General features: G+C 32.5%; 2 protein-coding genes across 4 annotated transcripts in view; one reads left to right on the plus strand and one right to left on the minus strand.

The window, feature by feature from the left end:
- Positions 1 to 76: 76 nt before the first annotated feature.
- On the minus strand, positions 77 to 8,072 carry LOC108765314 (solute carrier family 35 member C2). 2 transcript variants are annotated; one of them, XM_018513980.1, is made up of 8 exons: positions 7,776 to 8,072; positions 7,678 to 7,710; positions 5,961 to 6,191; positions 4,695 to 4,906; positions 4,550 to 4,622; positions 4,198 to 4,450; positions 3,035 to 3,210; positions 77 to 1,413 (listed from the first exon to the last, which is right to left on the minus strand). In XM_018513980.1, the coding sequence occupies exons 3-8, from the start codon at positions 6,168 to 6,170 to the stop codon at positions 1,063 to 1,065; spliced, it is 1,275 nt and encodes a 424-aa protein (XP_018369482.1). In that variant the 5' UTR covers positions 6,171 to 6,191; positions 7,678 to 7,710; positions 7,776 to 8,072; the 3' UTR covers positions 77 to 1,062. The 2 variants fall into 2 exon arrangements, with proteins under 2 accessions (XP_018369482.1, XP_018369481.1); XM_018513979.1 differs by having other exon boundaries at positions 7,569 to 7,710.
- A 771-nt stretch (positions 8,073 to 8,843) lies between these two features.
- Positions 8,844 to 12,140, plus strand: part of LOC108765313 (pyruvate dehydrogenase phosphatase regulatory subunit, mitochondrial) — a 5,189-nt gene continuing 1,892 nt past the window's right edge. For both annotated transcript variants that reach the window (XM_018513977.1, XM_018513978.1), the window contains exons 1-11: positions 8,844 to 9,243; positions 9,375 to 9,587; positions 9,656 to 9,819; positions 9,910 to 10,073; positions 10,142 to 10,325; positions 10,411 to 10,616; positions 10,693 to 11,008; positions 11,083 to 11,240; positions 11,319 to 11,467; positions 11,716 to 11,923; positions 11,983 to 12,072. In XM_018513977.1, the coding sequence (XP_018369479.1) occupies positions 8,996 to 9,243; positions 9,375 to 9,587; positions 9,656 to 9,819; positions 9,910 to 10,073; positions 10,142 to 10,325; positions 10,411 to 10,616; positions 10,693 to 11,008; positions 11,083 to 11,240; positions 11,319 to 11,467; positions 11,716 to 11,923; positions 11,983 to 12,072 (2,100 nt within the window). In that variant the 5' untranslated portion in view covers positions 8,844 to 8,995. The remainder of the gene's footprint in view (positions 9,244 to 9,374; positions 9,588 to 9,655; positions 9,820 to 9,909; positions 10,074 to 10,141; positions 10,326 to 10,410; positions 10,617 to 10,692; positions 11,009 to 11,082; positions 11,241 to 11,318; positions 11,468 to 11,715; positions 11,924 to 11,982; positions 12,073 to 12,140) is intronic.

The following is a 12,140-nucleotide window of genomic DNA, read 5'->3' on the forward strand; positions in this document are numbered from 1 at the left end:
AATATTTCGTTAACTATTACTGACACCTCAAAATGGTACAGGACTTTTTGATTCAGTATAGGCTGTTCTACCCACGTATGACAAAAAATGCGGTAGTCGCCAAACACCCTGTATATAGTGACATTTTTCTATCAATATTAACACGCGAAACACATTTCACGCTTTCATTTTTGTACTTCGCAATTTTTTAAGATATCTGTATCTTCTTCTTACATGTTAATATATAGAAGTATAGTGAGAAATTTTGCATTTTCACAGCAAATATATATTATATTTTTAATTAAATTCTGATCATTTACTTTTAACGTTAATCAAAACATCAAAATGTCTGCTATTTCTGATATATCAAATTTGATAAACATGTGATATAAAAGAGTGACCCCAAATCTAGCCCATTTTGTAGTCCTCAAATTTCGAATCGGATTATATGCTATATGATGTTATACGACGAGACATTAATCTCAGAAAAAATTTAAGTTGAGCATAAAAGTACTTTTGAAGATACATACGAGAAGTATGTCTTCAAAAGTCAAAATAGTCAAATTTCCAATATTTTAAATATTGTTCAAACAATATAGACACAAAAAGATAATTAATACTTCCTTGATAACAGTAGAATTTTGACTAGAAATAGAAAGGTTTCTTACCTCTCCCAGTCCTGTTGTTTAATTTTTTAAAGGGATCCTAAAGTCTCTCGTCTGTTTTATCGACTCAACAAGATTTACACATATAAGATTTATATATCATTGATATATCACTACACACTACTACATCAGTATCGCACGCAGCGTACGTACAAATTTTCTAACTTTTTTTTTTATATTAATGTCCCTTCATATAGCATCATTTAGCATACTGTTCAATTCGAAATTTAAGGGCCACAAAATACATAGGCCAAAAATGCATGTTTTTTGGGGTCATTCTTTATGATATCCACAACTTCATTATTGACTGTAAAATTTAAACTGGAAAAATCTGAAATGTTGTAAGTCATAAATATACAATCGAATGTTCTTTTTAATAAAAAATAATTCCTTATCAGATCTAAAAATTTATGATATATCACTGTTCTCTGCGTTGCAAAATATCTGACAATATTTGGGTCGAGTTATCACTTTCTCTCACATCACCATCTTCATCCGAGCTAAATTCAGCATTGAGAAGATTAATTAAAGAAGTCGATTTTTCCGTCAATAATGGCACGTTCGAATCGGTTTCCTCTTCGCGTTTAGCATTGTTGCTTGCCACTTTCGATTGCAATTCCATATTATCAACTGTTTTCTTTCTGTTAAGTAATACTTTCTGAACAACATGAAGTATTATACCACCAAGGCACATTAACAATCCTACAAAGTTAAGGCCAGTCAGTTGGTCACCTTTCAACACAAAGGCCAGTGCCAATGTACATATTTCCTGTAAAAAATCAAATGAAAAATGAAAAACATACAGAAATTGAAAATTAGCTGAATAGAATTAATATTAATATTATCTATGAAACTTTTCTGTGACATGTATTAATAAAACTTGATACTTAATTGAATCATAAATCTTGTATTTTTTTCAGGGAATGAAAATAACATTGTTATTTGTAACACTGTTACCGTTACAAGTTACTTTTTTTGTAACTGACTGATAACGGTGTTACTTTTTTTTGTAACGGTAATTATACTTTTTTTATAATGATGACGAATTTTACAATTATTTTTATCGTTATTTTGAACCTATTGACCTAATTTATTAATTGTTATATCTTATATTTTAAACCTACATGACATAATTTTTTACATATTCAATCTTTTATCTTTAACCAGTATTCATAATTCGTTCTTACTTCATGATCATTTTAAGGGCTATTTTCAGCAGAATGGCTGATGACATAATCTTGAGATTGAGGCAGTGGTCGATTTGGACACTTTCAGCGCTTTTCTTATTTTACGTCTAATGAACGATAAAGACAAAATGATGATTACAAGCGCTTAAAGCGCGTGAGCGTTTAAATCGACCGCAGCCAATGTCTTATGATCCAAAGCCCGGTTACACCAATATTAGGGGCTGCGCACAATCAAACAAATAGGAAATAGAGAATAAGAATTTTAACGTATCAGAAATTATATACTATGGAATAACGTTTCAGACAGATTGAAATTCTCACTCTGTTCCCTATTCCTTTGATTGTGCGCAGCCCTATACTTTGACTGTAAACGAGGCTTAAAAAATTTCTCGCTATCTCTTTCTTTCTTTCGTCTTTAAAGAGAGAAAGTCAGAATTAAAAACTGGCAGCCATTTTATAACACATTTTGTGTAACTCAAACTTAATCTCTCTCTCTCTCTCTCTCTCTCTCTCTCTCTCTTCATGGATTTCAAGAGGAATATTTATATTTATGAGATTTAAATTGAACTTTGATTTATTTCAATGCATATACGATGATTTTCACTAAGTTACTGCTATTGAAAAATATTAAAAATTTGTGCTAAAATTTAGTAGACCATTTTTTTGCATATGAGTATAGTTACTTTTGAAAAATAACATTCCATTTTCTGATTTTATTATTGTTTTTAATAGAAATCTCAAGTAAACGAGAATGAATTGAAATGGATTCAGATTTTCAGAGATAAACATCCACGTGTAAAATAAAACCTTTTCAATCCGAATGCATTTCTATTTATTTATAGAAATTGCATAATTATTTGTGTGTGTGTATGTGTAGAAGTACGTATATTATGTATGTAAAATCACATTTCTGTGCCTTTCAATCTAAAAATATTATTAGCTTTTTCCGTGCCTCGTAAATATAGCTCAATTCACAATTCTGAATAGGAAATGCAGTTTTTCAATCCAATTAAATCCAGTTGAATCTAATTGAATCTAATTAATTAAAAACAGTTTTTTTATTAGATTCACTGGACTTAAATATAAAATAGGTATGCATAAAAATTTCAATCCATTTCAATCCATTTCTTGATTATTGGAATAGAAAATATAAACATAATATTTATTACAGTATAGAATTCAATAATTGACTAATAATTTTACCTTACATATTCCCGAGATCGACAATGTCAGACTAGAAGTATAAGTAACAACTAAGAATTCCATCACTTCCATACTAAATGCTAAAATGGCACCTGTTACTACAGCAGCTGTAGTCAATAAAATATTACTGATGTTGCCCCAATCGGTGATTCTAATACTATCGTATATTTTGCCACCTAAAATTGAACAAGTCTTTAAGGTGATGTTGTAGTGACAGAAATTAACAACATTATAGGTGATGAATTTTCTTCGAATTTACTAGGAGTCGATTATGTATCTTAAAACTTGAAATAAGCTGAAAATTACAAAAAATGATTTACTAGAATTTACTACAATATTTATAATTTCATCATCCTATTCAACACTGTATTGAATTTGCTCATTAGTGTAATTTTCATCTCTTTTTAAAATACGTAACCCCTAAACAGGAGATCGATTCCAAATACTTCAAAACAAGAAAATTACAAAAGTGAACAGATTAAAATTTTATTTTCGTTCTATTTTTATTAATTTCATTGATTAACATCTAATGAATTTGTTCGCTTTTGTGATTTTCATCTTGTTTCAAATACACACACACACAATCGATCCTTTGAATTCAAAAATCTTTAAAGAATCTTTATAGAAGTAGATACAAAATAAAGATGCGGGCAACTTTATACTAAAAATGAAAAAAAAATTTCATTTGTCACTTTTCACTTTCACCTTTTTTGTACAATACTTATATACATAAAAATTTTCACTTTTCACGTTTTCGCTCTAGAAAAACAATTACATGATCGATATCTTGACGTACAAGTTTCCTTAAAGCGGTATCTACAATGAGCTTTAATTTAAAGCTTAAAATTTGAGTGTGTCTCAATGGAGAAAGAAACAATGAAACAAGTCATCTGACTTTCCATGCAAAATGGAGAAATTACGAACTTTGATTGTTAAGAACTTTTTTAATGAATAACGAGCAACGGCTAAAACCTATTAGAGGTCACTCAGGGTCATGACCTTGATAACATTTGTCAAAGTCAAGGTCATTGGAATTAGCCTTCCCTAAAGTGAATATTTATCAAAAATTTTCTAATTAATTAAGATTAATTCTATAATTATATCACATATATATTTCTATTCTATAATTAATTATAAAATTCTGTTACAAAATGCACAATTACCTTCAAACCACAAAGTCACTGATATTGCTGGTAATAGCATCCAAGGCTGCATGTAATACATCATGTCTATCGGATCATGAAGGCCAAGTTTCGATCTTTGCATAATGAGTTGCGTCATAGTCCATCGAATACCACTCGCAAATGATGCTAAGAGACACAATATAAATCCAAGAATGCCAAATTGAGTAGATTTATAAGTGAACATCGCTAATCCTCCTGCTATCATTGCCACTATCCCTACTAAAGACCATGACTACAATGAACAATAATTATTATTTATATGTTATATATAAAAATATTTAATACATATTTAAGAAATATCACAGATCTTTATTGAAAATCTCAGCCTTACCTTTTTCTCTAATTTGAATAGAAGAGAAAACCCAAGAATAAATATAATAGTAGTTGACTTAGTCATAGTGACTCTAGGAAGAAATATCATGTACTTTATAATAAATTCCTTACTATTTTAATTATTGCTATAAGATTATACTTACAAAGATATCGATATTAAAGAAAGTGCCCAATTTGATAAACCAATATCGACACCACTAGCTATTCCAGGTACCATTATTGAGTAAATTATATTTTGCCATGGAAGATTTATTCGTTTATTATTGTAACATCTTCTAATGGCTCTTATTAATGCGGATAGTGCAAACTTTATAACCAAATGGCAAACGACCACACCAAGTGGAAAATTAAAACCCTAAAAACATACAAATAGTGTTAATAAATAAATAAATATTTATATACATATATTAAGATGGTCCTTATTTACTCTTGGTTAAAATTGTTTTTCGAATTCTTTCCACAGGATCCCCTTAGAATAGTTTCAATTCACAAAAAAAATAATCCCTGCCAAATTTCAACTTGATCGGACAATGGGTACCCACGCCCTATGATTAGTTAAACATTTGAGTTTCCTCGTATTAAACTTTCTACACTATCATTGGTTTTTAAAGTTTATAGTTTCCACAAAACTCGGCTTAGAAGACTTCTTTTTTTTTTAATATATATGTCTTGCTCTTCAGTATTATTTTGAAACCTGGTAGTAATTATATCGCCATTACTTTGACTGCAAATTTCTTTAAAGAATTAATCAGCATGAGAATATCGCGTTCTGAGAATCCGCGAGAGAACATATATTAACATCAGACACCTGCTCAACTGTTGAGGTAGAAAAAAAAGGACAACACTGAGACAAGCACGAGACAAATAGTCTAATCAAAATGTACTTTTTACTTGCAAAAGTTCCAGTAGTGATGATTTTTAAATATGTCTTAGGGTACGGTCAACGCGATGCTACAAACGCTTTAAAGCAATTTTTGATTGGTCAATTTGTAAAATTCTTTTTTCTAATTGGTCAACCAAACGCTTCAAAGCATTTGTAGTGAGAGTTTGACCACAGTCTTAAAGTTTGGTGTCCTAATGGAAACCCCAAATTTTCCAATATATGGAGGGCCGCCACTCGCGCCGTCATCTTGGAAAATTACTATTTCGAATTGTAGTTTTATATCAAAAACTTAACAGCTCTATGATGCAAAAAATTTTATAACAAGAAATTTTTTAAAATCATCAAAATCGATTAAGCCGTCTAATAAAATTTTTGTCCAAAAAGAATGTTTTTTTTCCCCATTGTGTATGCGTGTAATCGCGAACGCGTACGTATGTGCCTTTCGAGATTATATTTATTTTTTCTTTACATTAGGACTAGATAAATGAAAAAGTTATAAAAAAAATTCTAGTTATCAATTACTCACATATGCATTATAAAGCCATGGATTATAAAATGTAAGGCCTATTGATAAAATAAAGTAAGCAGATATCAATAAAAATATGTGGAACGCTTTCCTCCAAAACGTGGGTTCTGTCTTCGTCACATTTTGAAAATCTGGAATATTTTGTGGTAAGTACTCGGATGTATCGACATCATCTCTAGCAATTTGGTATTTTACATGTGAGCGTGTCATATTCCCAAAATAAAAAAAATTCTGAAACAATTAGAATATATGATTAATAATACAAAATTTATTGAACAAAGACATTCTTAGGACAAGTAAATGTGAATATACAACTAGTAGGGAACAAACGCCTTAAAACGGACAAGCTGGATCTTAAGTGCTTGATTAATATGATGTTTATATATTACATATTGTAGTAATTTAAATTGCGCGCCGAATTGATTTTTCGGTTTTGAAACGTAAACCCGACCGAACAATAGTAGTAATACCACAAATTAAATTGACTAACAACTTAATAATTTGATGCTCGTAGGTATTTTAGAAAGATCTTAATGATGTTAAATAAGATTAAAATCTATAAAGAAATTTATTGCAAAGAATATTTATTTTAAAGAATAAGACCCTTTCTTTTGTGTCGATAAAAAGTTGATTTTTTGCCGATCAGAATAAATTTTGAATTTGAATGTATTTTTATAGTTTCGAGGGTGTTGAATTCAGATATGATGTAGAATATCCCAATAAGTCTTAGTATGAATATCCTCATTGAGATATCTACCAGAGTTGGTGGGTTCTTGTAAAAATTTTACATAAAAAATAATATTTCCGTCCTTTATCATCACAATTTTACATTTAGAAAATTCGATATAATACAATCATCATTCTCTTCAACGGTGAATTTTATTCTGTTATAATAAGAATATATATATATTAAATCTATTTAGAATCACATTTATCTGATCTCGTAGAACTACTAGTAGAATATCATGCACATAACAGTAATAAATAGAAATATCACAATATTGATGGTATTGAAAATATCACTCTCCAGATTCTGCAGTACAAGATTTGCTAAAATTGGAGATAGAGGGGGATCCCACGAGTATGCCAAAAATTTGTTTAAAGCATTGGTTGTCAAATTTTTAAAAAGTGGAATTTAATATATATTAATGGAATTGCTGTTGGAAATTCTTTAATTGGAATAGTTATACTTTTAGAGACAGAATATCCCATATTTTTTAATACTTCTAATAGTCAATTCAGTAAAAATATTTGTGTACATAGATACATCGAAAGATACTAATTTATAGTTTGAATCCAATGGCTTCCCATTAAGTTCCTTGACTAACTCAAAACTGTTTTTTATGAATTCAAAACTTTTCTCCATACTTTTTTCAATATCCTTCAAAAAAATTACCAAAGGATAAGTATGTTTATGTAGAATTTTATGTCATTAATTCAAGATTTTAAATATGTATGTATGTTTCTGTGTACAAAAATCCAACGTGTAGTGTATGGTCTTTGTTATCGTTATTAGAAAAAAGTTGATCTCGTCACTGTCATCATCTTATCACTATCCGATACACTACACAATATGGAAAAAAATTTGAAAGAATTTAAAAAACATACAGCCTTATTATCAGCCTCGATCAGAGAGAAATTGTTAGCGAATCACATATCGAGGATTACTACATAATATGTCAATCATCCAGACACATAAAGCATCCATATGTCTTACCTACGACATCATTATCACATCATTTTAGTTTTTCTAGAAAAAAAAACATAGAAATTAAAGGATCATATAGACAATTATTGGAGTTGCTCATCACTCACCTTGATTTCAACATAACATAATATAAGAAAGTACCGTATCAGGTACAAACATAACCAAAAATTTCAATGTAAACACAATGCTGCTAGACTACAGACGTACAGACGCTATCATTGAAACTCGCTTAGAGCCTCAGATTGTCCCACTTTGAAGAATTCCTCGGCTTTTATCATACAATTTCTGCTGTCAGCGCTGTCACTCACGTGAATGAAGGACTTGGTTTACCATAAAAATCCTCTAATCCTCTAATAAGAATTGCGACATGTGCCGATTTGAGCTAACTCTTGTATGCAAGGTAGTAATTTAAATAAAATCTATAACAGAGAGAGAGAGAGAGAGAAATATATTGTATATCTATCCAATTTTAACACGTCTCTAAAGGCCCGTCTACAATACACGGAGTAAGGAGTAAAAAATTGACCAATCACAGTCGATTATTCAGGCCCGTCTACAATACACGGAGTAAGAAGTAAGAGTAAGAAATTGACCAATCACAGTCGAATGTGAGAATCTATAACAGAGAGAGAGAGAGAGAGAGAGAGAGAGAGAGAAATATATTGTATAGCTATCCAATTTTAACACGTCTCTAAAGGCCCGTCTACAATACACGGAGTAAGGAGTAAGAAATTGACCAATCACAGTCGATTATTCTTCTCACATTCGATTGTGATTGGTCAATTTCTTACTCTTACTTCTTACTCCGTGTATTGTAGACGGGCCTTCAAATAGACCGAAACGTCGTTTTTGTATACCTTTCACTCAAAATAAATAAATTTACCCACAAGATCCGTGTGGCTATATGCTCTTTTTGTTTTAATTTGTTTAAATTAGTAGCCACTTAGAAGAATTAATTTAATTTTATATGTATTTCAATATTATATATACTTACCTTTTCATTCATTTTAATATTTAATTATATATAAAATAAATATTATTTCGCGCGATCACTCTATGTCGCTTGTCGTTGGAAAAATCTAACTACATGATCACGTCGCCAGCGATTACGTGACGTCACTATGTCGCTGAAAAACCATTTGCAGTGGGCAGCCTTGCAAATGGTTTAATCTGGTTTAACCTGGTCAATAGTTCGATTCGCGCGGGGCAGAGCGACTCTTTCTTCTCATGAAATATTTGTTTTTAAATACATGTAAACAAATCGATTGAGTATATTTTTTATCAAAATTTAAGGTGGACGGAGTATTCTTTACCTTAGGAACACCAAATGTGGAAACAATGTAAACTGTTGTATAGTAGAGGCGCAGTGCAGGGGAGAAAGATTTTTTCTCGCAGTTACCAAACTCGGGAAACGGTCACAAAAGTAACTGACGTGACATCAGATGATTCGGAATATGTATTTCCTAAGGAAGCACGAGTTGTTATATGCGGAGGTGGAGTTATGGGTGGTGCTGTGGCATACCACTTGTCCCTCATAGGACTGGGACCAGAGACTATTTTGGTTGAAGGTGGCAGGTACACAAGTATTATGTTTTCAAATGTACTTTTCTTAACAAACTATTAAAAATGCCTACACATAAATATTTGAAAAAAAATTATTACCCTTGTATCGTTTTCTCTTATGTATTCTTTATATTTGTCATTAGACTAGGAGGCGGAACAACATGGCATGCATCAGGATTAGTAGGAGCTTTTAAACCAAGTCTGGCACAAGTAAAACTTGCCCAGGATAGCATCGCTTTATACAAGGAGTTGGAGAAAAAAGGTCTTTCGACAGGATGGAAGCAATGCGGCAGCCTTTCCTTGGCACGAACGAGAGACCGTATGACGTCGTTCAGACGAATGAAAGCACAATCTGTGTAAATTTATTTAATAGATACGGGATACCATGGTAGACATTTCTGTTTAAACTTCATTAATACTTCAGGTCACGTAATATCGAGTGCCACTTAGTTTCGCCAGAAGAAATTCATGATCTGTGTCCATTGTTACACGTGGAGGATTTAATTGGAGGATTGTGGATTCCAGGAGATGGTGTTGGTGATCCGTATCAGATCTGTTTGACATTGATGCAAGAGGCACAACAAAGAGGTGTTATACAATTAAAAAAAAAATTAGAATATCCAGAAAGATTTAATTGTCGACTATTCTTAAATTAAATATATTCTTTGTTATATTCAGGTGTTAGAGTATTTGAGAATTGCGCGGTTACCAAAGTTATTAATCATAGTGGCCAAATAGAAGCGGTAGAAACAACGCGTGGTATGATCAAATGTCAACATTTTGTAAATTGTGCCGGATTTTGGGCACGGAATGTGGGTAAACTCAGTGAGCCACATGTTAAGGTCTGATACATAGTTTATTAAACAAGAAGAGTAGTCTGGTAGAAAATAATACCTTGCTCATTTTTCAGGTACCACTTCATCCAGTAGAACATTATTATTTACACACTAAACCTATTGCTAATTTAGATCCAATGATACCTGTCATACGCGACTTGGATGGATATATCTATTTTCGAGAGAACGAAGGACGCCTGTTAGCTGGTGGTTTTGAGCCAGTTGCAAAGCCAGCATTTGAAGACGGCATAATTCCTGGTTAGATATGAATAAGAATTATCCTAATGTGTTACATTACAAAAAATAATTAATTACTCGTCAATATTTTCTTCCCGTTTTTTAGAAAGCATGGATAAGCGATTTTTACCGGAAGATTGGGATCATTTTCATATTTTGCTGGAACAGATGTTGCATAGAATTCCAAGTTTGGGAAACGCAGTTCTGGAAAGGCTCTGCAACGGGCCTGAAGCGTTCTCCCCGGATTGCAGATGGATTGTGGGAGAGGCACCGGAAATACGTAATTACTACATCGCTGCTGGAATGAAAACGGTTAGTCAATTAACTGATTAGATATCTAATTATATATACTTTCGAAATTCTTTGATATAAGTGATGATTTCCAAAGGTCGGAATATCCGCCGCTGGCGGAGTCGGTCGCGCAACGGCGGAATTAATAGTTAACGGCTCGACTTCGTTAGATATGTACGAGTTAGACGTGTCGCGTTTCCTTGGGCTGCATAACAATCGCAAATTTCTACGCGACCGAGTGCGAGAGGTACCTGGAATGCACTACGCGCTGCAGTATCCGCACCTCGAGTTCAAAACCGGAAGAAACCTGAGAATGTCACCGATTTATCCAAAGCTTCGAGATGCGGGTGCCGTTTTCGGCCAGGTCATGGGCTACGAGAGACCTTCCTGGTTTCAGCCGGATCATGACTGTGGTAATTTTTATCATCATACAAACTCCATTTCAAAGAGAATCCATTTCATTCAATATTACGAGTATTCTTAATAGATTTGGAGTTTCCCGACGGTTTCCAGAGATACAAAATAGCTTACACGAATACCTTCGGTAAGCCCCCTTGGTTCGACGCGGTTGCACAGGAATACGCCGTTTGCAGAGAAGCAATTGGTTTAAGTGATTATTCCTCCTTTACTAAAATCGATTTATGGGTAACTATTCAAAGATTCGTCTATCTTACTGCCAGTAAAATTGCAATAAGATGCCAACATCTCACTTTCGTATTGCAGTCAAACGACACGGAAGTTGTGGATTTATTGCAGTATTTATGCTCAAACGATGTGGATGTGCCTGTGGGAAGTATTATTCACACCGGTATGCAAAATCATCTTGGTGGCTATGAGAACGATTGCAGTTTAGCACGAATCGCACCGAATCAGTAAGTCGGAATGAATAAAGTTGCATCGCATGGTGATAGTCTGTTATTGATACAACTAGGAAGGTGATTCTACATGAGAAAGTAAATAAAAAACAAATTTCTTATATACATATATATATTTTTTTTTAAGAAACCGAATTTAAATTTTAATTGTAGAATTATCGTATTTTTTATGTCATCAATAACGCGGATTATTTTGTATATAAAGAAGAGAAATGTATGAATACATTTGGAAACATTTTCGTTAGTTATATGATGATTGCACCAACTATTCAACAAACCCGTTGCAAAAATTGGATTCATCGTCATCTGCCGGTAGACGGTTCTGTCGCCGTGTCCGACGTCACATCAGCGTACACTGCAATTTGCATAATGGGACCGGCCACCAGAAAATTGTTAACTGAATTAACAGACGTAGATTTAAATCCAAAGAACTTCCCATTTTTCACATTCAAGGTAAAATATAATGAGTTAAAAAATTTAATTTATATTATCCGTTTACATCCTTTCATCAGGAATTAGACGTTGGACTTGCCAATGGCATTCGTACAATGAATTTAACGCACACTGGAGAACTTGGTTATGTGCTATATATACCAAACGAGGTAAAATTCCCAAATAACTCGAGTAATTGTACCATCTTTGCTCCCCCCCCCCCCCCCCCCCCCCCCCC

Source organism: Trachymyrmex cornetzi, unplaced genomic scaffold (assembly GCF_001594075.2).
Source record: "Trachymyrmex cornetzi isolate Tcor2-1 unplaced genomic scaffold, Tcor1.1 scaffold482, whole genome shotgun sequence".
Taxonomy (NCBI): Eukaryota; Metazoa; Arthropoda; class Insecta; order Hymenoptera; family Formicidae; genus Trachymyrmex; species Trachymyrmex cornetzi.